A 27293-nucleotide genomic window follows, 5' to 3' on the forward strand; every position below is an offset into this window, starting at 1 on the left:
CATCCATTGTTGGAAATTTCCAGCCAGTATGAAGAGATATATCAAGAGATTTGAATATCTCTTCAAATATTGTCTCTATCCTATTCTTTCTCTCTTTTGCCTTCTGGAACTCTTGGTAAACCCTCTTTATCCCATCCTCCCTTTGACTCTTAAACTTTCCTACTGTCTCAAAATTCTGCCAAGCACAATGTTCATTTCTTTATTTTTATTTTTTCCATGTTATTTTGTTTAGGTGGATCTCTGGTAATGACACCAACTTTGCTTTTTTATTAAACTTGAGGGTCTTTTTTTTAAATAAATGAGTTTTAATAAATTCACATCAACTGTGATAATAAACTTGATCTTCCTGTGTCATTTTATCTTGTACTTTCTTGTTGTTCCCTTGCCTCCCCAATATCTTTTCCTCTAGGGACCACGTTACTCTTTCTCTGGTAATCCAAAAGTAATATGTAGTCTTTTAAATTTTTAAATCAATTATTTGCATTTTTTAAACACTTTAATCATTTTCTCTATCACCATAAAGAATAAAATAGCACCTAAAAATATGCCTATGGAATCATCCCTCGTCTTATCTCCTGCCAATATGATTGTAGCCTTTATAGTCAGATCATTAATGCTTTTCATAGTTTCTTCTCTTTATTATTTTGATGTCATATTTTTACAATCATAAGAACATTTAACACTAACTCAAATTTTAAAGGTTTAATTACTCCCCATCTGTTTCATATTCATTTCCTTTAATTTGACGTTTCTCTTTCGATTAAACTTTTAATCGACTCAAGAATTTTAGTAATTCTAAGTTCTAGAACATCTGAGAAGTCCTTCGGGTTGAGGACTGGAAGGTACTCCCTGCTTCTGACTTGCTGATGAAACTCCTAATATATTGACAGGACTTTAGAATGAGATTAAATGCATAGGCATAACTGATTTCTTGGGTCAAAGGTATATTCTTAAAGTAAGCAAATAAAACATGAACACAGCCTGGCTGTAGACCTCATGCATGTCCTTGAATTTCTCTGAGCTGCCTTTCCTCAGGGGCTAAGTGGGGCTCAACCAAACTACTCTGGAGACGCTTCCAGTCAAGACTTTATAAAATGATAAAGCTAACAAAAATACCCCATAAAAAGAAAAGAAGTTCCAGAAAAATATTAATAAACTCTACTTAAATGTTTTAAAAGTTCAGGGTCACACGGTGATGGATAGTCAATATAAAAATGAGTATTTCTCTCTTCCTGTATAAAAGTAAAAGTAGACACTCAGAAACAATGCCTCTTCCAAGTATATGTACGATAGCATTAATTAAAAGTCTAGGGGAAAGGAAATGAACTTTTGCTGAACCCTTAGTATTTATCCAACACATAAGCAATTAAGACACTTAGGAATATTTTTTTAGGCTCAATTTACAAGTGATTCGACTAGGTTTTATAATGACATGATTCAAAATTTAGGAAGTATAGAAAGGCTTACAATAAAATGTGCCCCCTTAGTTCTGTCCTTTAACTACTCAATTCCCCCAAGTCAAAGTTACGTGTTTCATGTCTACTTTTCCAGAGATATTTAATGCATATACAGAATCTCTCTCCCTTCCTCCTCCTGCCTTGGTTCTCTCTGTTCTCTCTTTCTCTCTGCATTTTTAATTTTTTTGTCCTCCCCCCCCCTTTTTTTTTTTTTTTTACAAAATTGGATCATCGCATTGTCCTGAACCTTATTTTTATGTAACATATCTGGGAGCTCTTTGTACATCAGTAGAGAGCGCTTCCTCATTCTTTTTCATAACAACATAGCATTCCATTGTTCAGATGGGCTATGGTTTATCTTTCCAATAACTTATTGATGTATAATTTAAATAATGTTACAATTATAACCTCCAACAGTTTTCATTTCAAATGAGTAAAGTATATTTGCAGGTAATTCTTAGAGATAATTAAATTGCTAGATTATAGGCTGTACACATTTGTAATTTTGTTATTAGTCACTTTGCTCTCTATAAAGGAAGGAATTTACTTCCACCCACTAACATATGAGCCTTCTACAGCATAATTTGTAATTGTTCCGAAGCACACTACATGGTACTTTCAAATTCCTGTTCCCAATTTCTTTTCTGTTTGGTTTTGTGGGGTCGTTTGGGAAGGGTGTGTAAAAAGTCAGATGCACCCCGGTTTATGCCCTAACCAGTCCTGGTTTCTCTGTCTTTTCCTAAGACCCAAAACACACGCTGTTGCTATAAAGCTTCACAAATTTAGGACGTACTGAAATGATCAGGGTCTAGAGTCCGCTATAGCTAAGTGTTTCTACAAAGCCCACCTACGTGATAACCTGCCCCAGAGCAGCAGAGAGCTAGTGAACGCTTGGTCCTAGGAATCAATGTCTAATGAGAACTGATTACACAGTCTCCAGGGACTTAATCTTATTGCTGACAAAAGAAACCCCATCGATACTCTCTTACACTGCCTAGATATTAAATAAAGCATACGATGATTAAGCACCGTAAAAACTAATTGCGGTAATTCCAGAGGAATGTACTGCTCTCATAGGGCAGTGATTCTCTACTGGATAATGTAACAAAAAAGGAGTTATCAAACCCCAACCACTAGGCAGAGGCCCCGCAACGCGCAGCGCTGTGCCGCCCCAAGCCCACCGAGGGTCAGCCACCCTCAGCTGAGAGCTTTCTCCCTGCGCAGAAGGGACTCTCACTTCCACGTCAAGCCTAAGGACCAGCTCTGAAAACAGGACCTTTGCTTGGCAAAAAGGACATCAAACAATAGTGAGGTGCCTGTCATTTGTTGTTCCACATGAAGCTTTAATATTATTTAACTGAAGTGTAGATTTATACGACTGTAAAGCAAATGAGAATGTTGTCATAAATGATGGTCAGTCATCAGAGCAACTTATGCCCAACAGCTTTAGCGAGATTCAGCTCCTTGCCGTACAGATGAGTCCACAGAACACAAGAGCCAGAGGCCTCAGAGCTGAAAGTGTGCTCCTATGAACATTTCACCATCTTGTTCACATAGCTGTCCCCCAGCAAACAAGTATCTCATTTAATTTTCAAACAAATCATTTATCTTTGTGGATTAAATTGATACATCTCAACTACAAGGGACATTTTCCAATTCCTATTTCTATAAAGTCCACAAATCTGAAAAGTCAGGATGAAATGATCAATCCTAACTCATAGGAGGTAGGTAACACACAAGGGTTTCAGCAGGGTTCACATAACAAAATTTTTATTCTGGCACGAAGCGTCAAGAGCTTATCGCTCCTGGTTAGCGGTGGTCCTTTCTGCCTTCCGTGCCTGACACACAATGATTGGGGTGGTCGCTTACTATATAAATGTCTAATCACTGGGTTATACACCTGAAACTAATATTTTATTGTATGTCAACTGTAATTGAAAAGTAAAAAATTATTTTTTTTATTTTTTTTTATTTATTTACTTTTTAAATACATTTGTCTCTGCCTCCCCCCCATTTTTTAAAAAACAGCAGTGGCATAGCTCTTTCTTGTTATTCTGACCTGCACTTCACACACATTCGCTACCCTGAAGACAGAGAGGTACTAAGCCCGCAGGGCTGCTAATATCCCTATGTCACACGTGGAACTCAGCTCTGCTTGCTTCATCGAGAATCAGTAGAGCCCTTGCCAACAACACTCAGCATAAAGGAGTCAGCACAGGGCACGCTCATGTGGACGCTCCCGCAGGTTTCAGGAGCAGGGGGGAAGTGTTCCGCCCGCGAGCAAACATTGGGCAGTAGCTGGTGCGACCCTCCGGAGACCACCTCGGCAGTGTGACTCTGTAGCCTAGAAAAGTTTCATGTCACACATTTAACCAGTCGTGCTATTTTTTGGAATGAATTTTAGGGGAAAAAGGCTGGAGAAGACGACAAAATTTCATGATACACAAGGACGTTCACTGAGGCATTCTTTATGTTATAAACATCACAAATAACCCAAATATCCAATAATCAAGGAATGGTTAGATTAAGATGCATTCATTTGATAGCATGTGACACAATGTGATATGATTTATGATATGACATTACAATACAACATAATATTACATAGTCACATCTAATGACATTGGGTACTGCATATTAAGTGAGGGAAAGTGACACAGAATGTCAACTTGCTTTTTAAAATCTGTCTACTGTATATACACATGCACACACCGTTTAAAGAGGCTACATTTCCCCCATAGTGATACTAATCATACTTCTCACACTGAACTGCCAAAGTACCCACCTATTTTGCTTTCCACTGCTTCTCATATACCCCTCAAAACACAAACACAGGGATCCCTGGCTAGTTAGTTATGTCGGGGCAGAAGCTTGTCTGTCCTGCTCACAAACTTTTCCCCAGAGTACAGCACTGCTTACCACACAGCTCTATGACTACCATTAAAGGTAGGAACTGATCATAAAGGCTAAATATCTAGAAGGCAACTTATCACAGTTTTTTATAGTGGTTATTTCTAAGGTGTGGTAATTATGTATAATTTTTATTCCCTTTAAACTTCTATGTGCTTTTCATAGGTTTCTATATTTTGCATGTTTATAATAAGAAAGCATTTTTTAAAGAAATGAATTTTAATAAATAATTTATTTCTATTTTCTTTCTATTAGAAAGAAAATGTATATTTTCTTATTTTATTCCATTGTTTGGTTTGGTAAATATGTAAATGTGCACAATGGATGACATCTCAGAAGAAATCACGTGCCATTAAAAAAGTGATGAATTTTCTATATCGAGACAATTTTCTATGTGGGGGCTAATAATCTATAAACCTGATTAAAAAAATAAAACACACCATTGAAAAGAGAACAAAGCCAAAAACATGTTCTCATTTTAGCAAAAGATCTAGAACAACATCCAAAATTCTTTTACTATAGCATCTTCTTAAAAACAAAGAGTTGTGTTTTGAACAATACAATTCAGTAACCCTTTGGAAAATAAAGGTCAGCAGTATGTTTCTACAACACTGCCTTCTGCCTCTCCATATCCTTACCCACCTCACAAAGGGCACTTGAAAGTTTGAAAATTTAACTAAAATCTTATAACATTACATTTAAACACTAGCATATGTTCATCATAAAAATTTTGCCAATACAATAAAGGAAAACAACTCATAATATAATCACCAAAAAATAATCAATGATACTATTCTATTTCCATGGAGATTTATGTATATATGATTCAACTCTGTTAAAAATTACATACATAAAAATGTGTACTTTAACACATATGTTTGAATGATTATTTAATACCTATCTATTATTATACATAGCTTACTTACCAATTCTTTAGCACTTCTGTGTATTTTACAGGAGGGGACTAATAAAAATTAGGATGAACTGATAACATGTATGTGTGTGTGTATATATATATATAGTCAGTTTGAGTGTATATGTATATTTATACAGATATACATACCTATGGATACATATATATTATATACTCAAAGAGATTATATTCTCCTTAATTCTACTCCCAGAATAGGTCTTATTTTGTTAATATGGACTTGTTCCCTCATTGCAACATGGGCTGTGAGCTGTTATTCATTTCATTACATACCCTGCCATTAATTATTGCACTATGGTTGTGGGATTTTTAAACATAATAAATTCTACATATTCAAAATGATTACAATTCTAAGTTATTTTTTCCCAATTATAGTCACCAAAAACATAAAAGAAAAAATATTTTTCAGAAATTATAAATTTGGATATTTTTCTTTATAAAACTAATATAAGCAATTTCCAAAAATTCTGCAAAATACAGGAAACTAATAGCCATCTGTCACTGTGCAGTTATCATAATATTATTGACTATGTTCCCCTTCACTTCTTTTACTCATCCTCCATCTCCCTCCCCTTTGGCATATGAAAAGATGCTTACCATCATCACAAGGAAAATGCAAATCAAAACCACAATGAAATACTACCTCACACTAGTCAGAAGGGCTATTATCAAAAGTCAACAAATGACATGTGTTGGCAAGGATGTGGAGAAACGGGAATCCCTGAACTTTTTGCCTTTTCTCTCTACTTTACACACCTATGTTCAGGTACATGTGTGCGTTTTATTAGATGCAAGTTTGGTAATCACAACACTTTCATATTGCTTTACTTTTTTAACCACCCCTTGCCCATTTCCCTGCGTGGCAGCGCACGCCAGGAGCGCCTGCAGGAAGGCCTGGAGTGAGCTAGAACGGCACCCACGCTGGCTGCTTCCCTGCTGGGAGGCTCTGCACTGAGCTGGCTGCTCTTTTTCCTCCCATCTGCTGGAACTGGCCTCTTGCCTCCAAGGTTGGCCAGAGAAGACAGAGATGAACCCAAAGTGAGGCAATTTTGTGGCTTGTTAGGAAATTCATTTACGGGAATTCAGTTTGAAATCTGAAGCCAAAGTGAGATTTTTGAGGCAGCCTGCAGCTTTCCTAGGTCCAGAAATTACATTTTTAAATTGGCTCAACAATTGAAAGGCTGATATATGCGATTTTGTTAAAAGATCTGATATGTGGACCCACAGAGGCTGACTGAGCTACCAGCGCTGTGGCTGCCCAGCGTAGGCCAACGTGGCTCATCGCTCAGGAAAAAAAGCATGTCGTAGGAGGATGGAGGATAATGTGCTGGGATGGCCCCAGACCCTGGATCCAGGCTGCGAGGGCTCACACCCAGCTTTGCCACTTGCAAGCGATAGGATGATCAGCACCTCTCTGTGCCTCGGCTTTCCCATCTGTTACGTGAGCTCCCACTGGTCACCAGAAAGGCTAATATTAAGACAGAAAACACCAAGTTTTGGTGAAGATATGGGATAATCGGAACTCTCATAGGCTGCTGGCAAGAGTATAAAGTGGTATAACTGCTTGGCAAAGCTATTTGGCAGTACCTGCTCTAGCTAATACATGCATGTCTATGACCAAGAAATCCCACCCCTTGGTATACACATAACAGAATTGCACCCATATGGCTACCTCAAGGCAGAATGCTCATAGCAGAGTATCTGTAACGGGCCCAAACTAGAAACTACCCAGATGGCCATATAGACAGTATGATGAATCAATACATTAAATAGTATAGACCCAGAACAATAAACAATCTATCATTACATTAACATGTAGATGAATCTCATAAACAATTATTGAACAAAAGAAGCCCGACTCAAAGGAGGATATATACTGTATGAGTCTACATGTTCAAAATTAGGCAAAATTGATCATGCCACTAGAAGTCCAGATTGGCCTTGTCCTTGAAGGCTGGTGACAAGAAGGGGACACAGGGTCGCTTCTGGAAGCTGGTCATGTCCTGCATCTTGATCTGGATGCTAGTTACAGAGGTGTGTTCAGTTTCAAGGCAGGTGGCAAGCCTCCCTGTTTCTCCTGGGCATGGAGACCACAGCTCAGCTGCAGCTAGTTGGCACCTGCTTCTCCAGACCATCATCCTTAATTCTCTCCTCTTCTTCATTTGAATCCCATTCTCTCTCTCCCTTTACAATTCTACCTGTGACTTATATATATGATAAGATGAGGTTAATTTGCACCCTGCTATAATTCAGGGAAACTGAAAGCTCTCTTACCACTGCTAAACAAAATTTACTGTTGTCATGAGCATTAGAGTCAGCAGTTTAACCTATCATCAGTTGTTTTTCATTTTTCTCATTAAATCGTATCTTTCAGGCCTCCACTCACTTTGCAGCTCTTACTTGAGTCTCTTTCATTAGCTTCCTTTAAATTGGGGCTGATGCAGTAAAGTCCAGGCCCAAAGAAAGGCCACATACATTGATGCCATTGGACAAATTCCAGTTCCTCTGACTGGTGACAGGCCTTGGATATATAAGCTCCAGGTGGCCCACATCACAGAAGCTGGCTTCACCTGAGGATAAAGTGCAGGAGTGTGTCTGAGGCCCAGTTTGGAGGCTTCACCCAGCCTGATGCTGCCCAGGGGATCCTGGCACAGAGAAGACGTCTAGGGATGCCCACAGCTTTTTCTTCTTAAAACCGGGAAGACAGACGGCACAAGCCCAATGCATTGGATCTCTGCCTTAGAAACCCTGGTGAAGGAAAAGTGTCCAAGACCCTGACTTGTAAGAAAAGAAGATGATTTTTCATTAAGAATAACATACCAGTCATAAGGAACACCCTTGTTGTTTTCCAAACAAGCACCTTGCCCCAGGTGTGCTGAAGGCAGCTCTGCCTGTTTTTGGAAGATGAACGCACCGGAGTCAGACTGTTATGAGGGAAGCAGCCAGATTCATGCACCTGACTGTAAATAGTGTGGCTGATGAACACACTGAACTGACAAGCAAAATACAGACAGACTCAGCAAGGGGGATGACAGCTAAGGGGTGGGGAGGTTAGGGGGCGGAGGGATGGAGCAAAAAGGAAAAAGGACTCAGACGCGGACAACAGTGTTGTGGTGATTGCGAGGGCGGCGGGGAGCAGGGTATAAGGGGACTAAATGGTAATGGAAAAAATACAATAAAAAAATAAGGTAGCACGATGATAGATGATAGGTAGATAGATAGATAATAGGTAAGTAAATATTATGGCTGAGAGAAGCATCCTCAGCACGGTCAATCACGCCAAGCAGCGGTCTGACAAATAGAGGGCAGAAGCGAAGGACTGGTCGGGTCTGCAAAGACCTTTTCGAATGATCTGCTGATCCCTGAAGCTAAACTGTCAATTCTTAATGGTGAAAGCCAAGAAAAGAGCAGCGTGGTTTGACAGAGGAACTGCAAGTCTCTAGTTTCTCTTTTATATTTTACTTTTCAGCCACATGCAAGGTGCAAGCAAAATGCTCAGACAGCTCATTTCTCACATGGGGATAAAAACAACTTGTTCATGGGGAGGCGAGGGACAGGCCACCCACAGTCTCTTGAAAGCCCGTCCAGCTCTAAAATATGGGCCTCAACAGCTAGAAGCAACAAATTATTTAACCTGGACTGGAGGACGCTGGTCAGGTGTTGAGGCTCAGAGGAACCGGCACATCTGGGCTTGAACATCAGCTCAGCCCGAGCAGGGCTAGGCGACTTTGGGCCAGTGCCTTCGCCTCCCTGAGCTGTTTCCTCAGCTGTAAATTGGGGATAATGATGCCTATCTCACACAATTAACATGAGGACTACATTAGACCAAGTCCATAAAGCACAAAGTCAAGCCAGACCACAAAGTCAGGTAGGTGAGTTTTGGGTTTCAGAACCGGAAGAATGACAACCTTGAAAATTGTCTGTAGCACCTAGACAGTTACTTCAGAATGACAGACATGTATACACATACATAAGCATATACATTTAAAACTCAAGTGTAAATTCCAGGTGTTCAAGAGGGTGCTTAGAGCTCTAGGAGGAATCTCTCAGGTTAGAAGAGCCCAGAACCACAAGCTCCCTGCCATGAGCACCATTTCCTTTTGGTCGGGGTAGGGAGTCCTCGTTTGTTCTGATGGAAGCATATTTCTGCGCGCTGCAGACACAGGGCCTGCCTTCTGGTTCTTCCTCTCTTTCTGGAGCTTCCCACCTCCTTAAGTTTCAACGTGAAACGTCTGGTTGTGTATTCAGCAGTCCAGCGTGAGCATCTTGAGAGGCCTCATATTCGAGAACTTGCAGCGCACCCTACCCCGTCTTGTTCACTCCCTGGACACACTGGCGCTCTCCGGCTATAAGCGCACGGCTAAGCCATCAGTCAGCCAGCAGTGGGCCTCTCTCACTCCTGTCCCCATCCAGTGCCATGAATCCTCTGTCACCGCTCTGTGTGTCTGGCTCCTCCCCTGAAGGGACTGTAGCCAATTCTAGTGCTTCCATATTCCCCACAGACGTTATCCTAGGGATTCAGAGAAGAAATCAGAATTCTGGGAATTCTTGGGAAGTCTCAGAATCATAAATTTCTTTAAAACCTTCCAACACTCTGCAGCTTAATAGTAGTTACAAAGAACAAAGCTTATACCAAATAGTCAAAAACTAGAAAATGAGGTTGAACATTATTTGGTAGTCTTCGAACAGCGTAATATCTGGATCTCCTGGCAAAGTTAACAGCACCACACAGGTATACGTGTTGAAATGGCCAATTTAAATACTTACTTTGTCTTCAAGCTTTATTACCTCTTGACACATCACGCAGAGGGGCTGTATAAAGTATAGCGTGCCTATGAACTTGCTAATATTATTTGACTTGCAAATATGACTTAGATTAGCAGCTGCTGGGGCCACAGATGCACACTTATGACAAGGAAACAATTGCAAGCAAGAATGACTGCTTAGGTCGTGACTGCTGCTCTCATATCTGCTCTGTTCTGTTCCTAAAATGTTGGCCTTCACTTTCAACTCCATGTGTCGGTACTTCTTGTTCTTGCCTTTGCTTGGCATCACTGGATCCCTTCTAACCAATAAGGCCTCTCCATTGGTTATTAAGCATTATTTCTCACAAGAAAATTGTAATACTTTCCCCTGTTTTTGTGACATCTCTACTGATATTTCTCATGACTTGGGATTGGAAAAAGCATACACATTCCCTGAGTAATGTTGGGAAGAAGTTCCCATGTGGAGACATGAGCCGAGGGTACCTGGCCCACAGGTGTCCCTGGTCCCCTACAGAACTATTTCCCCAACTTTCTGATCCGCTTCTCCCCGAAGCCAAGGAAGGTCCCTACCCTCCTCAGAATTCCTGGGCTGGATTTTGACAATCTACTCAGTTCACGAATATGCTCTATTCTGCAATTTCACTGTTCTCTGAGCATCAACTACCTGTGATTTACAGGACCCCGTCATGCCTTGTGCCCCAGCATCTCCAAGTCCTTGACAACTGACAGTTACCCCAACTGCCCACATCTCTGTCTGACACTTTCCAGAAATTCACTCTGCATTTGACCACTAACCCCTTTTCTACTTCATATAGAAAAGCAGTGGTACCTCAGTACTCACTGTTAATTCAACTTGGAACTCGTGACAGGTGCCAAAACTGACGAGTACCGAGCAAGCGACGAGGAAGCATTTTCTCTTGTGGGACGGCATTGTGGCTCGTACAAGTTTTAGCAAGCGTGATGAGTCCCAAGCAAGTGCGGAGTGCCAGAACAGTTTTTTTCTTGTCAAAATGTGATGAGTACAGGATTTGATGAGTTCTGAAGCTGACGAGTACTGAGCTATGACTGTACTTTGCTTCTATTGATACAATTAGAAAGGGAAGAAGCCACTGAGCAGTTCCTACAGAAGGTAGGCAGACAAAGAAAAAATGCATAGAAAAACCTCTGCAGTCAAGTTTCCGATTCTAAGGAAAAACCATCCTGGCAGCTTAGAGTCTCCTCTGGACTCAGCAGGTCAGCACACAAGCAAATATACAAAATGAAGAAAGACATCGAAGGCCTAACTAAGTAAGCATGAGCTGTAAAACAAACCCTAGCATTTCTGGCTGCTTGGAGAGAATTATCTAATAACAAAAGAAAAGGGAAAATAAATAGCCTGCTGTAGAAAAAGCCAAACCATAAAACTGCTTCAATTTACCAAACAGATATGGATATTTAAAGGTCACGTTATTTAATTTATGGACCTAATAATCCAGCCAGGAGGAGGCCACAAACAGATCTCACCCTGAGTTTTTTGCAAGTCCTTACTGTCTCCGGGGATGTTCATCTATTAATTCATTTAACCCTTGCTGCGCTCCAGCCAGGTCTCCTCTCAGCCTCATTGCGCGGCAGGGCGGGGGGAGTGGAGGCACAGAACAACGAAGGAACACACCCAAGGTCACACATCAGGTGACGTTTCTCTGGCTACAAAACAAACCAGCATCAGTAAACCGTTCAGTTCTTATATTTTCAGCAAGACAAGCAGTGCAATGGAGCATCTGGCCTTAAATACCAGGGCCATGCCTGTGCTCCAAGGTTCACAGAAAATGAATAAATATGGCGTGAAGAAAGGAGGATCAAAAATACAGTCAACGATGAATTTTACAGCCCTTTTCTCTCTTTCTCTCTCCCTCTCCTTCTCCCCCTCTCTCCCCACACATAGTCCCAAAGCACGGCAGACAGTGTAGGCCACTACACCGACTTCAGGACCACACAAAATTATTTATACTCTTACAGCAAGAGAGGCTTCTGGGATCTCGTTCTGGACTCACCTAGTTGGATAAACGTGATGCCAGGGGCACCCACCCAGGAGGGGAAGTGGGAGAAGGCACAGAGGGAAGGGAAGGGGCAGAGGGCAGGGCAAGGCCACATGGCTCAAGTCCAGAGCCTGGCGAAATGCGGGTCTCTGGCGCCTGCCACCTCCTCTTGGGGCTCAGAGATGCGGTGCAGGGAGAGAGACAAGTCGCACCCATCGGTGGTCTGGCCTGAGGCTCGGTACCAGGCAGGTGTGGACCTGGCACAAGCACTCAGGCAGGCCTCTGCGCGGGTGGGAGGGCAGTGGGGTGGGGGGCCCTATAGGCAGTATTTGGAGAGCAACACAAAACTGTGGCCCTCTCAGCAAGAGCCAGGGGCAGCCTGGGAAGTGAGGACTCCCAGGCCCCGGGTACATTCCTGCTACCCAGTGAGGTCAAGTCATAGCCCAGCACATCCTATGTCACACCGGGAACGGGCCCTGGTAGCCTGGTGGCCAGCAAGTGATTGGCCTGGAAGACATAAAAGGCAAGGCAAGCATTGTAAGTGGGGGATGGCTGGGGTCACTGGCACACTTCCAAGAGCTGACCACATGCACACCTCCTGGGGGAGTCTGACAGAGGACAAGGACACACACCATTCCAGGGCTAGCTCCAGAGGTGGCTGGAACCAAAGACCCTGCCAGCCTACCAGGCAGGACACTGTATGTAGAAACCCCAAATCCAACTAGACACGCAGGAGCTGGGCACTGTGGCACAAGGATAAGAATCAGCCAGGGAAGGGGGCCTGATCCACATGCGTTCATCACTGATGTGGAATGGGGGTCCGTTTAAGTCAAACCAGAAGGGGCAGGTGGACTGCAGAGGGTTAGGACCTGGGGAACATAGGGAGCCCAGCTCTTCTGGGGACCCAAGGCCTCAGTATGGTCTCCTAAAAAGGAATCTCTAAGCTGGAGCAAGAATCTCGCCTCTGGGAGAAGGGACTTATTATAAGTCCCGCTGAGAATCAGAGAGGTTGTTGATGAATTTCTGTATGAAGATATCAGCTTAGAAACTGGACCAGGAGAAGGGCCTATTGGCTTCTGGCCACGAAGGCACGGGCCCACTTCCAGGAGCTTAAGAAGTTCATGGGAACAAGCAGTTGTCATTCCAACAGCACAACAAGGAAGAAAGCAAAAGTCTGATTTCCACACTGTCCCTCTGTGCCCCTGACTCTGTTTCAGGTCGTTTCTGTCTAAATGATTGTGTTCGTGCCTCAATTACTGTGGTGAAGGAAGCTGCTTTCATAATGGCTGTAAAACCTTTCCTCTCTAGTCTCTCTCAGGTCTTGAGTTCTGCACACACCTCGTGCCAAAGAAATGCTCTCTGCAGCCAGAGGTCTGAGAAATGAAGGTCTTGCCAAGAATTAGTGCCACGAAAGCTTTATCAGAGCCCAGCAGAGTTGAACCTCTGACATTTGCAAAGGAAAAGTAAATAAGATCAGGAACTTGGAATCACAAAAGCAACCTAGTAGAAAATGGCTATTAAAGAATATGGGATCAGGAGGAGAATATATTCAGAATCCAGAGTCTCCAAATTAGTAACTAGGTATGTATCTTTGAACGGCTACAAAGTGAAAAGTAAAAAGAATTTCTACATCAACAGCACATTTGTAGCATCAAACGCTCTTGGCCATTTGTAAAGGCAGACCCCCACAGGCAAATAGGTGATAACTTAAAATTTTATGGTGCTGCAGACATTATAAAAATTATAAATATGAGGTCATTCTAAAGTCATATATATTATTTCAAAGACCAAGACATATTGGATCACCCAGTAACTTCAGAGAAGCATTGAAAGGTTGATTCTGCCCTGAGATGCACAAAATCTCCATGGTGACGATGGCATGAGGACCCTGTGCTGTCCTTTCTAAACTATGGTAAAGCCAATCCCGACACGCTAGTCTGAGACCACCTTCACATGACAGAGATGACAACACTATAGCAAAGGCCAACATACGATTAGGCGATGAAGACATTAGCTGGATCCTTCAGATACCTGAAAACCTCACTTAAAAAGGACTAACTCCACACAAAATTGAGAAAGAAAGCTCATTTTTTGGTCCTATAAGTCTGAAACTGCTTAACCTGGCATTCTAAACCAGCACTGCCCAATAAACATGAAATGTGAGCCATATATATATATATATATATATATATATATATATATGAAGAAAACTTCATATATATGAAGTTTTCTAGTAGTCACATTTGCAAAAATTTTTTAAAAAGCAGGTAAAATTAATTTGAATTACACCTTTTATTTGAAGTGTAATTTAGATACATTTCAATCTGTTTTCGATATTAAAAATTAGTTACTAAGAGATTTTACGTTCTTTTTTTCAGACTAGAGCTTTGAAACCCGGAGCGTATTTCACCCTTAGACTACATGGCAGTTTGGACAAGCCATGTTTAAAGTGCTCAGGGACACATTTGCTAATGACGACTGTACTGTCCCAACAGCCGCCTCCTCATGTCCTGACTTACACCCTACGACTTCCCATCCCCGCACGTCACGGGGTTTTCGCAAGGAGAGGCGCTGGATTTTGTAAGATGGCCCTGTTTGCCTGCTCGGTCGCGTGGCGCCTGGGTGCCCCTGCTTTCGGTACCGGGACAGCGTGCTCTCCTTTCACTGGCCCCAGCTATGGGCACCCCTGCTCGGATTTGAATTTACCTCTCACTATGTGCAACCAGGGGAAGTTATTCACATCCCCATTTTGGAAACAGACAACAGTGTTTTTCTCCCAGGGGCTGCTGGGAATGCGAAGAGGTGACACTCCTGGAAGGCCACACTCTCTACAACATGATTAGCAGCGTGGCAAAGTAGTCCCTTTCTCCTTTGCCCCTCCCATCTCCCACCGATCCCAGTGCGGGGGTGGGGGGGCGTTGAGAAAACATGTCCTGTTTTCCACCCTCACTCCTTTGCTCAGATGGCCCCTGCTGCCCAGAACTTTGCATCATCGATGGATGATGGCAGGACCTACAAAATCCTGCCTGTCTTCCAAGGACCATGTCCCATGCCCCCTGCTTCAAGAAGCCTCCCTCCCTCCCTGCCACCTCTGGGATGGAACTCTTTCCCCGGGTCTGCCCTGATGTTTTTCTCGCTCACTCTCTGCAGCATCCTCATCATTTGTATCAGACCTACCCCCGCTTCTGGGCCCTTCCTCATGGATTAAGGCCCTTATTAAATTTGTGCGTCCTTCCCCACTCCTGTCGCCGCCCCCCCCCCGCCCCTCCACATTGGCCCAGGAGGCTCCGACATTCAATATATGATTCAAAGCAAATGAATGGATACCCAACAGCTTTGATTGAACATACTTGACCTTTTCATTGTTAATAACTAATAATAAATAAAGAGGAGATATAAAAAAATCTTGTGAGGTCCCCTGTAGATTTCAGATTGATACTCTGCCCCCTCCACGGCACCCCACACGCCTCCCCACTTCACAGGGCCCCGCGCCGGCCCCACCCCCAAGTGTCCAGTCCTTGCCTGGCATCTCCCAGTTCTGACTCCTACTGGCCCTTGCCCATCACAAAATGACTGTCACACAGAGTGATGCCAGACCCTCCGCTCCACCATAAAGTACACTGCTCTGGGCTCTGCTGTGTCAAGGCAGCCGGGTGACTGGCTGGCCACTCTGCTCAGCTGGTGCCGAGCCAGGAACTTCTGCCTCGCAGCATCTCTGCACTGAGACAGCGGATGCACTGTTAACCGGGCAGGTTAATGCCACAGCGTCAGGGCGGCCTCGCAAGAGCCCCAAGGGCCAGATGTGCTCTGTGCATACGCGGTTATTTCATAAGCCGCAGGGCGTATTTATTCCAACCGAATAAAGAGGAGGCGGTAGGATTTCCAGCTTCCAAGAAGAAGGTAATTGGGAGTATTTGTTAATTTATTAGATCAATTTAACTGTCCAAACAAAGAACACTGAGTACAAAGGCATTTTGTTTTTTTGAAAAAGAAACTTCTTGAAAAATTAAGTTTTTGTAACACAATTTTAATTTGTTTAAAAGGAAATGTGTTCTTTCTACTTAAAAAAAAAGTGATTAATCCTCAAAGGAGTCTCTGTAGACTAGACACACACTTTATTGCTGCTTTAGAGAGAGGCTTTGCTTCCCCACAGTGGTTCCTCCACAGCCTGTGGCAGGTCTTATTTATTTCCTTACAACATTGAGATGACTATTGATGGATAGAAGATTGCCACACGCCCCCCCCCCTCTCCACCCCCCGTCAACACACACACAGGCCACGCCACCAAGTGAGTCATTGAAGCCACTATAGCAGCAGCGATGGGTCTCCAAGGACATCTCATTCCCTTCCTCACCATGGGAAAGGAGGCGACACGCTGCAGCTGACGACCACGGCGGCGTGGCCTCTCGGGAAAAGACCAGGCAGGAAGTTCTCTGCCTCTGTCTTTCTGCCGCCCTGGCCCTCCCTTCCTTCCCCTGGCCCCGGCCTCCCCGGGCCCAGAAGCCCTTGGCAGTCATGAGAACACTGTCAGTGCAGCAAACGCTGACGATTAATGGCCAGTCGCAGTTACAGGAAACAAGTCCATCAAACCTTACCCTGGCTCCCCTGCAGACCAAGGCCGCAAGAACGTCAGCAAACCTTGGAGGTTATCCAGATGCTAACTAGCTTCTTGCAAGCATATGGTAAATGAGAACTTTTCAAGTCTGTGACTATCTCATTAAATGTCACCAAGATTTCATCGGAACACCAGAGTGCCGTGTAATCAACAGCCCTGTTAAAAAACACTTTTTGTAAATGTGCCTGAAATACAAAATCATGGGGTATATACTATGATTCTAGTAGAAGCCTGAAGATCTTTCCACAGGTGTCTTCTACTGCCTGAGGTGCCAGAGGGCAGAAGACCGGCCACCCTAGTATCGGCAGCCCGGGACTGCCTGGGTGGCCCCCAAGCCGGCTTCTTGAGCTGTCAAGTTGAGGGTAGAGGCACGAATACTCAAGTCCCTTTTAGGTACCACAAACTACATTAGCCAACGCAATACCAGGCTATGTTGCTATAACGAATAAACCCCCGGGTCTGAGTGACTTAACCGATGAAGGTTTGTTTCTTTCTCACAGAGTCCCTTGCTGGCCATTAGAAACTCTCCTCCACCCATGCCTTAGGGGTTGGGCTCCTCTGTGTCGTGGTGCCACGTCACAACGCAGGCCTCCGAGGTCCCACTGCCGGGTGTTCACCTGGGTTTCTGAAACTGCCTCCTAACTTGTCTCTGCACTGTCTCTCCTGGCTTCCTACAATGACCCCCCTGCGGAGCAGCCAGAGCGGTCCCTTAAAACAGCTGTCAGATCACATCACTCCTGGGCTCAAAAATGCTCAACTTGCTTTTCCTAATAGCCATGCTAAAAAAAAAAAAAAAAGTAAGAAAACAGAAAAAAATAATGCTACAGTTTTTCATTAACCTCATATATCCAAAATATTGGCATTGTAAAAATGTAATCAATAGAAAAATTATCAATGAGATATTTTACCTTTTTTGGTACTAAAGTTTTAAAATCTGCTACACTTACCGTGTACCTGCATTCAGACTCACCACAGTACAAATGATCAGCAGCCACCCCTGGCTGGTGGCTGTGGTATGGTCAGCGCAGCTCTGAATATAAACTCCAGCAGGGAAAGCCTGGTTTTGCTCATGGTTATATACCTAACAGCTAGTACAGTACCTGGCACATAGTTTTTAAATCAACTATTTAACTAACAGATTTCTTGTCTTGCATCTAACAAGTCCCTACTGGGGTGGGCAAAAGGAGGTTTATAGCTATATGTGTGGAAGAACATATAATGCAAGAATAAACTGTGTTTTGCATACTCATAACTATAAACCTACTTTTGTCCATCCCTATGTTGAATATTTACAACATGGAAGAAAAACATGGTGGAAATAAAGATGATTACATTAGTGTGTCTTACAATCTAATAAAGGAGGCAATATTGCAAAGAAACAGAAAGTCCAACGTAGCCCAAGGGAAAAGGAAAACAAACTATATCAATTGTTACAGAGCAGGAAAGGGGGTGATTCGAGCTGAGATGTGGTGTGTCCCTGGTGCGGATGGGCTCCTTGAGGGGGTGGTGGCAGACAGTGGAAGCAGGAGGGTCACAAAGAAGGGTCCTGCAGGGACTGGATGAAGAGCGATGAGAGCCGACCTCGGATGGGGATCGGAGAGACGGTCAACAGGCAGAATCCACGAAGCCCTGCCCTGCCCCGTGTGGGGAACCGAGTCAGGAGGGGACTTACAAAGACTGAGGTGTGTGATCCCTTCACAAGTTATAGAAATGTCTCATCACTGTGTTGTACACCTGAAACTAACATAATATTTCATGTCAACTGTAATGGAAAATAAAATAAAATTAAAAAAAAAAACCTGGGATTCGGATCTCCGTGGCTGAGGAGGGCCACAGGGCCACGACAAAGCTGTGGCATCCTGAGGGAGAACAAATTCGTGGTGACAGCAGCTGATACTGATGGTTGCCTGGTTCTAACACATGAGGCCCAACATGTGGCCTCATTTCTATCACTCTGGCTTCTTCACTGTGCCCTGCTGAGCAGCAAGGAGATTTTCAAGAACATCCTACACAGATATATCAACTGTAGAGGAGTCAGAAGACCCCAATCCTGGGGGCCTTAGTTTCCTCATCTATAAAATGAGGAGGGTGGGGCTGGGCCAGGTGATCCTATTCTAACCTGGTGTCACTTTCGTACCAGGTCTTCAGACCTGGGAGGGGCAGGCTCTAGCAGAAGACGGTGTGGGTATGAGTGTCATTCTCCAAGAATTGTTTATGTGACACTGGTTATTTTTCAGGAGTAGCTGCCAACAGGAAAGCTACAGCAGGGAGCAAGCTCAACACAGCCTCTGTCATCGCAAACTCCACCCGCTCTACAGCTAACACTTGGCAGGGTGAGCAGCCCAAACAAAGCCTTGGCTGGGAGGGCAAATGCTCACGTTTCCTGTGATGCCCAGCATTGAAGCTGGCAAGCCTTTCTGCAAAGGGACAAAAAGACTTCCGAGCTCAGAGCTAGCAGCAAAGGAACATTCTCGGGAAACCTGTTTTCACGTGTCCACAGACGGCCCACTGCACCCTGGAAGGCAACAGAAGCATCTCACCTTAGCCGTTCTTCCTCTTTTTTCCGAAGGTTGAAGTCTCGCTGAACCACCTGGAGAACATGCTCGGTTTCGTCGTCCGTCAGCCCCGACAGGTCCAGCTTCCTCCCCATGATTTAATGCCAAACACAGGTGATGAGACAAGACCTGGGAAACCAAGGAGAGGCCACACATTGAGGGCAAGGCACAAACTCCTGATGGATAAAGTCAACCAATTTGGTTACTAAACAAAATTAAATACAGTGTTTATAGAAGGAAGTATCTTGCTGCGCTCTCATCCTCAGCAAATAGGTACCGATGACTTCAGCAAGGCTGCCAGTTTTATCCATCACCACCCTTAAACTAGAAATCAGTAAGTTATTCTCTCCAACAAAATGAAGCACACATGAGACCAAATGTGGATTTCGGTCCACATTCCAAAAGACAATATCCAAAAATCCTAAATTTCTACACCAAATACCAAATACCAAAATACAATATCCCAAAATCCTAAATTTCTATAGTTTGACATTTTAAATTCTAAGCAGTATATGTAACTGCAAAATAAAATAAACTACAAGACTTTCGAGAGATATCTTATATATACTTTATATCAGAGGGCTGTCCGGCCCACGGCCCACGGGCCACATGCGGCTCAGGACAGCTATGAATGTGGCCCAACATAAAATCGTGAATTTACGTAAAAGAATATGGGATTGTGTGTGTGTGTGATTACAGGTCACAGTGTATTTAATGTGTGGATCAAGACAACTCGTCTTCTCCCAGTGTGGCCCCGAGACGCCAAAAAGTTGGGCACCCTTGCTTTATATCCTTGAAATTTTCATCACATAACTATGAAATATAAACTAAAAATCAATAAACTCTCTTCTGCAAAAGGGAAAAAATATACCAAAATAATCTTATTTAGCCATTTTTCAGTGGTAGAAAAGAAAGGATTTCAGAGAAACACCTCCCAGCAGTGCATACCTAATAATTATGGGGAACAATATGTCTAAAAATCATTTTTAATAAATGGCTGCACCCTGGGATGAAATCAAATAAATAATTCTAGCACATCACCCAGAACTGAAACTGAAGGCCACCATAAACATAAATGCCAACATCCTCAGCAAAATATTCATGGAACCAATCCAGGAAGATTTCAAAAGAATTATTATATACCATGACCAAGTGGGTTTTATCTAAGCGATGCAAGGTTGGTTCAGCATTCAAAAATCAATCAGTATAATTCAGCACATTAAGAGGATAAAAGGGAAAAATCATACAATCATCTCAATAGATGCAGAAAAAGCATTTGAAAAAATTCAATACCCATTCATGACAGAAACCTTTCGCAAACACAGAGTAGATGGATGCTTCTTCAATCATATAAAGGTTTTTTTTTTTTTAAATTGAAACAACAAAAACCTACAATTAACCTTGTACTTAATGATAAAAGACTGAGTGTTTTACCCTAATATCAGGAAAAAAAGGAGAGAATGTCGACTGTTACTACCTCTACTCAATATTGGCTGTCTTTACTATGAGCTACATAAATCAAGACAACATGGTATTGGATATAGGTGGGTGTATTGGTTTGCTATAAAAACAGGTAAAGTACCACAGACGAGGTGGCTTGAACAACAGAAATTTATATTTCTCACAGTTCTGAAGGCTAGAAGCCTGAGATCAAGATGTTAGCAGAATTGGTTTCTTCTGAGGCCTCTCTCCTTGGCTTATAGATGACTGTCTTCTCCTTGTGTCTTCATCTCATCTTCTCTCTCTGGATGTGTCTGTGTCTAAACTTCTCCTTATAAGGGTATCAGTCATATTGGATTAGGGTCAACCCTACTAACCTCATTTTAACTGAAATGCCTCTTTACATACCCTATCTCCAAATACTGTCACAGTCTGAAGTGCTGGGGTTAGGATTTCAACATATCAATTCTGGGGTGACCCAACTCAGCCCATAACACTCCACATCTTGGACCCCTCAAAATTCACACCCTTTTCACATGCAAAATATGTTCACCCCATACCAACAGCCATAGAAGTATTAACCTAGTCCAGCATCAACTCTAAGTCCAAAATCTCATCTAAGAATCATCTAAATTAAGTGTAGGTGAGACTTGAGCTATGATTTATTCAAGGAAAAGTCTTTTGCAGTTGTGAGCTTAGGAATCCAGACAAGAAGTTATCTGTTTCCAAAACGCAATGGGTGCGACAGCCCTTGGACAGATATTCCCATTCGAGATGGGAGAGATCAGAAACAAGAAAGGGGTACCGGGTCTCAAGCAGGTCTGAAAACAGAGCAAATTCTATTTGATTTTAAGGTCCAAGAATTAAACTGTTTGGCTCCATGCTCTGTCCTCTGTGCCCTTGAGGGCGGCCCTGTCTTCTGAGCCCACGAGGCTGGCCGGCCCACCCCCTTGGCCCTGGGTGCAGCCACAGTGGCTTGGCCTGCTGAAATTGAGGAGGTGGCCACAACCTCTGTAACTGAGAAGAGACCCTCCCCACCCCCACCAGGTCATGGGGGCAGTGGCAGGGGTGGCACCGCAGACCTCTGAGTTGCCTGCAGGGTCATTCTTCCCTGCTCTTGAAAAACAACACGTCTGTAGCCAGGCAGCTCTGTTGGCCCATCCTGTAGAATCTCAGATGCCCAACAGCCCGTCTCCATTTCATCCGGTCTCTGTTTAGCCTGAGCTGGCAGTGTTTTCTGTTCCTGTAAGTTTTCAAAAGCTTTGTTGGCTTCCAGTGGAATTCGTTGGGGGGGATGGTTGGGGGGACAAGAGACAAGACAAGAGAGTCCTCTGCAGATACCAGAATCTCTACTCCTGGTTTCTGCTGGAGTTGTTGATTGGATCCCTGAGTCACATGTGTTATCTCTTCAGCAAGTGGTTGTCCAGCCACACTCTTGATATTCTCTCAAGACAGGCTTCCTTGTTTTTGCCGTATAGATAGACTGAGAATGTTCCAGATCTTCACATGCTGGTTGCTTTTGCTTAACAATTGCTTCTTCAAGGTCTCTCTCTGCCCTCACATTTTGCTATAAGCAGCAGGAAGAAACCAGACCATGCCTTCAATACTTTACTTAGAAATATCCTCACCTAAGTATCCAATTTCATCTCTCACAAGTTCCACCTTCTACACAAGACTAAAACACAATTCAGCCAAGTTCTTTGCCACTGCATACAGGGATTGCCTTTCCTCCAGATTTCAATAGCATGCTCATTTCCACCTGAGAGCTCATCCCACCCAGCTTCAACACTCATGTTTCTACCAACATTCTGTGCATGATGACATGTTCTCTCCAAGGTGACAGACCCTTTCTCTACAGCTCTCCTCTTCTTTCTGAGCCCTGAGCATAAACATCTTTGGTGCACATATTCCTACCAACAGGTCCTCCAAGGATATCTAGGCTTTTTCTAGCGTGTACCTCAAAGCCATCCAGCCTCCACCCATTAGCCAGTTCCAAAGCCACTTTCCCATTTTTGTACAGAGGAAACAAATCTGGCCAATGCCCACAGGAAAAGATGCTTAATGTCATTGGTAGATATGGAATTGCAAATTAAAACCACATTTCACACCTACCAAAATATAAAAAGTCTCCATCAAGTGTTGATAGGTGATGGGACAATGTCAAATAGTAAGTACAAATTGGTACAATGTCTTCGCAACACAATTAGGTGTCATTTTCAAAGATGAAGATGCATGTGAACTAACATTTCTGCTGCACGTAGGTGTATTCCTCAGATACTATTGCAGATAAGCATCAATTGGGTTGAATTGTAAGAATTGTCTAAGTTTGTACTATTTTCACCTGTAAACATGCCTATTTTACATAGCTCCATCTAACACAATATTAACAGCAGCCACATACAGAATAGCACAAAATAAAACATCATAAATAAAACCTAAAAACGACATCAAACATCCATGAACAGGAGGAAGGATTCACCGTATGTATTTGTTTCATACAATGGAATACTCTAATGCATTGAAAAGGAGCACACTGTGGGTTTATTCATTGTCACAGATGACTCTTAACATATAATGTTGTGATAGAGAAGCAGGCCACCTGCATCTGCGTGTACCATATGCACACGGCATGACTCCTTTTATCTGAAGCTCGAAAGCCTACAGAGCCAGGGAATACATACATTTTAGGAATAAATGTGGTACAACGATGAAGAACAAGGTGGGACCTCTGAGAGGAGAGAGAGGGTTTGACTGGGGAGAATTGAGTGAGACATCAGCGCTCTCGTGGGTTCTGTCTCATCAACAAGGCAGCGGGTACCGCAGCCACTGCTTAAGTCACCATCGGTACTATTATTATTGTCTGTAAGGTGGCATTCATAACATATAAAGTACAGTGAGCCTCGCACTAAACAGATCTAATTTCATTATAATGTAAGCAAATCTCTGACATCACACATCGTAATGGAGACATCATTAAAGAAAAAATGTGAAAGATCGTTCAAGGAAGATGTGAGAATTATAATAAAAATGATGATAATGATTTTGATCTACCATTCATGATCAAACGCATGCTATGCTCCAGATGCTTTACCTTTTCATATATATATATATATATATGTACATATATAACATTTAATATTCTTAATTCCCACAAAATCCTATAGGCAATCGCTACCATTGCCACCTCGTGTGTATGAGAATATGCAGGCTCATAGTTATATGTTCTAAGACAAATGACAAATGACAGCGAGGGCCTGACTGTCTCAGCCTGGCTCAGAGGCCACACCTTCGCTCCATGCACATGCCTTCCTGTGAGAGGCAGAGGGGGACTCTGGACGTCAGATTTTCAAACTTGAGGTCCAGAGTTCTCCGCCCTCTCCTCCTAACATGTGACGGCTAAGAATGGGAGGTCCCGTTCTTTGGGTGCTATTCAGATGCAGGTGATCTGCTGTGTTAGCCTCCAAACCACAGCAAGAATCACAGAGAACAGAACAGTCTCAGTCCTTAAGTCTTTTGCTAATTAAAAACCTCATGACTACATGATGCAAACTAATCTCAAGGTTTAAGCACCAAATCACAACTGATATTTCATCTATTAAAATTTTTTTTCACGCCAGTAATGCTATTTGTCAAAAGCAAATTTTTTCTCTCCTTTGCCCAAATGACGCTGAGGCGGGGAGGGGTGTGGAAATGGGGAGAGTGAGAAAACCTAGCGCGCCTGCTGGTCCGCAGAAGTGAGTTAGAATTAATGCACCGCCCGTAATCTGCAAAGGTAAGAGGGAAGCTTCATAAACTATCATCTTCTCTGAAGGTTAGAAAGAAACAAATTAGATGACACAGGAAAAGCACAGGCTGACTTCTTCCTTTAAAACACCCTATTAAAGGTGATAATGGCACTTCTGGAATTTCCCAGAAAGTGACATGTCTATCCCTTTCACTTTACTTCACTGGCGTTTGGCTCCTGAGAATTCTAAATGAGATTCTGAGACGCCCGGTTAGTAAAAGACTGAAGTGGCAGCTTTGATCATGTCAAATCTAAAAAGAATGATGGGGACCCAAGAGGGATAAATGGTCTCTGTGAAGGAGTAAATGCAGCAGCTCTAAGCGGGTGAGCCCGAGAATGATAAGGAAATCTTTTTTGGGAAATGGTGAGAGCTCCTTCCTTTTTCTACAGTAAACACAATTAGACTCCCTGTGCAACAGGAGAAATCGCATCTTAGAGTTGGAGACACCGCGGTGTCTGTGGGTCAGAGGCCATTTGGGTGTGATTCTGTCATGGAAGAAGGAGGTGATCTTCCAGACCAAAGCTGGTTCAGATGCTCCGGACACCCAGGCCAGTGTGCTGGCCTCTGGGTTGCCCTGGTTTACACCCAACTAACACAGCAATGGAGAGGATACATTTTAAAACTACGTAATGAGAAAATTAATACAACTTCAAGATGTAATTACATCGCCATTTCCCTGATGTGTGTTTCTCAGGTGACTGTTCCCACACGTGATCTGAGAAAGGGGAGCTCTGCAATTAAACAAATTTGAGAAATGTTTCAAACCGTACTTCTCTCTTGGGGATGCACAACGCATGTGCATTTATCAGAGCCCCTCACGGAAGGAAGCCTGTCACGGAAGAACCTGTGTGATTTTGTTTAACCCTGTATTCTTTTTTTTTTTTTTTTTGGCTTGATCCCTCCACCCCCGAACCCTGTATTTCTCAAATGTATTTGTCTACAGATGCTTCTTTCTTTGATAACAGCTACTCCTTCACATCCAAAAAATGACAATCTGCGAAGCACTTCAGTAAACCCGTCCCCTGATGACAAACTCCAGTAGCTACTCTAATATGATTACTGAATTGATTTAGTTGTTTTAATATAATTATCAGAAGTAGCTACAGAGTTAGATGAGCTTTAGAAGATGATGACTTAAAAAAGAAACCAAATGTATGCAACTTGAAAGTGAGAAGACAAAAACAAAGGTAGAATTGTCCACACGATCCCTGGCTGGAATAACTAACACAAGGAAGGATATGAAAACACTTCTACTGGAAGTTGGTCAGCAGTAACCTTACAAATGGAAAGAAAAAAAAACCACAGAATTCCAAGAATACTACATACATACATGAAAGTTTGTCATAAAAAGTCGATATTTACATATACCAATGACATTCTGGAAAGGTACCCAAAATAGAAAAGTCAAGGACAAGAGATTGAATGGGATCTTTACAAATCCACAGTAAGTCTGTGTGTGTGTGTGTGTGTGTGTGTGTGTGTGTGTGAGAGAGAGAGAGAGAGAGAGAGAGAGAGAGAGAGAGAGAATGATGCACCCAATATAGACAGAAAAGTAAAAAGATTACCTTGGAACATCCAAAGTCCTAAAGGCAATAGAGGGTAAACACTCTTGAGCTCCCTTCTTAGCCCATGGCTAGATCTTGACTAGAACTAAAGAGAAATTTCTTGTTCCTACAAAGAAATCTAAATGTTAGGCCTCTCCCATTTAAGGCACTTGGTATGGGGTGGGGGGGGCGGGGGGAGAGAACTTGGCCTGGAAGGGAAAAACATACTTATGAGCTATACTTCCACAGTGACTATCTTTTGGAGAATGTGGTGCTCCCTGACCTCCGTTCCTTCACCTTCGAGGGTGTTTCACAGGAATGGCCCAGAGCTGATGGGGCACTGCCACTGGGTACAGCCAACTGGACCAATACTGAATGTCAGAGTCACTGGCCTGGGAAACACATTAACCTTAAGCTTGTTCATCGTGGTGGCCTGCTGCAATACTGCCTAAGAATACCACCAAATGCCCTTTTATCTCTGATGTTAATTTTCCATTTTTCTTTCTGTTTATTTTTATCATTTCAGTTTCTTTAACTCACTAGCAAATGGTCCTTAAACTTCTCTCAAGCCTAATATGATTGGCCAACTGTCCCAATACCCTTTACTGACCAATCTATCTGACTAGATAGATAGAAACACACGTATTGACACACAGACAAATGGACCTTTCTCAGGACTTCCTGTCCTGATCTGTCCTAAGCCGGGGATCTACTAGTGGATTTCGTGCCAGCAATATGCTTCAAAACTGGGGACGGCAAATCACCCCTCAGCATTTTTCCTTTCAAAACTGTGGGGCTAACGTTATCCATTTATGTCCCCACATGAACTTTAAATCAGTTTACCAAGTTAGAAGTTAGGTTTCAAATAAAATTTTTATTGAGTGAGAAGTGTATTATTTAATTTAGGGAAGAACTGCCTTATTTTCAATATTAGTTCCTCTCATAAAGGGACTGAGAATAGGTAGAACGTAATGAAATTTGATGGATAGCCTAAGCATAACACCAAGCCTTGTGCTGCATAAAATAAAAAAGTTCATATAGCCAAAAAAGATAATTAATAAAACTAAAAGGCAAGTGATAATCAGGAGAGAAACAGACAAGATGATTATTTTAATCTATTAAGCATTCTTTAAAAATACTAAGAAACATATAAAATTTTCTAAAAGATTGAAGTACAAAGCTCATGGGAGAGAAAGCAATTCAGCAACTATCAATGTAGAAAACATAGTTTAATAAAATATTCCATATCACTAGTAACCAAAGTGCTGCTAATTA

General features: G+C 42.8%; 1 protein-coding gene across 1 annotated transcript in view; it reads right to left on the reverse strand.

Annotated features, from left to right (window-relative positions):
• The window catches only part of MYRIP (myosin VIIA and Rab interacting protein), a 210430-nt gene that overhangs the window by 159202 nt on the left and 23935 nt on the right, over window positions 1–27293 (reverse strand). The window contains exon 2 of the mRNA XM_054595556.1: window positions 19235–19378. Within this exon, the coding sequence (XP_054451531.1) occupies window positions 19235–19344 (110 nt within the window). The 5' untranslated portion in view covers window positions 19345–19378. The remainder of the gene's footprint in view (window positions 1–19234; window positions 19379–27293) is intronic.

The sequence above is a fragment of the Pteronotus mesoamericanus genome, unplaced genomic scaffold, assembly GCF_021234165.1.
Source record: "Pteronotus mesoamericanus isolate MK-2021 breed Mesoamerican mustached bat unplaced genomic scaffold, CSHL_Meso_final scaffold_54, whole genome shotgun sequence".
NCBI classification, from domain to species: domain Eukaryota; kingdom Metazoa; phylum Chordata; class Mammalia; order Chiroptera; family Mormoopidae; genus Pteronotus; species Pteronotus mesoamericanus.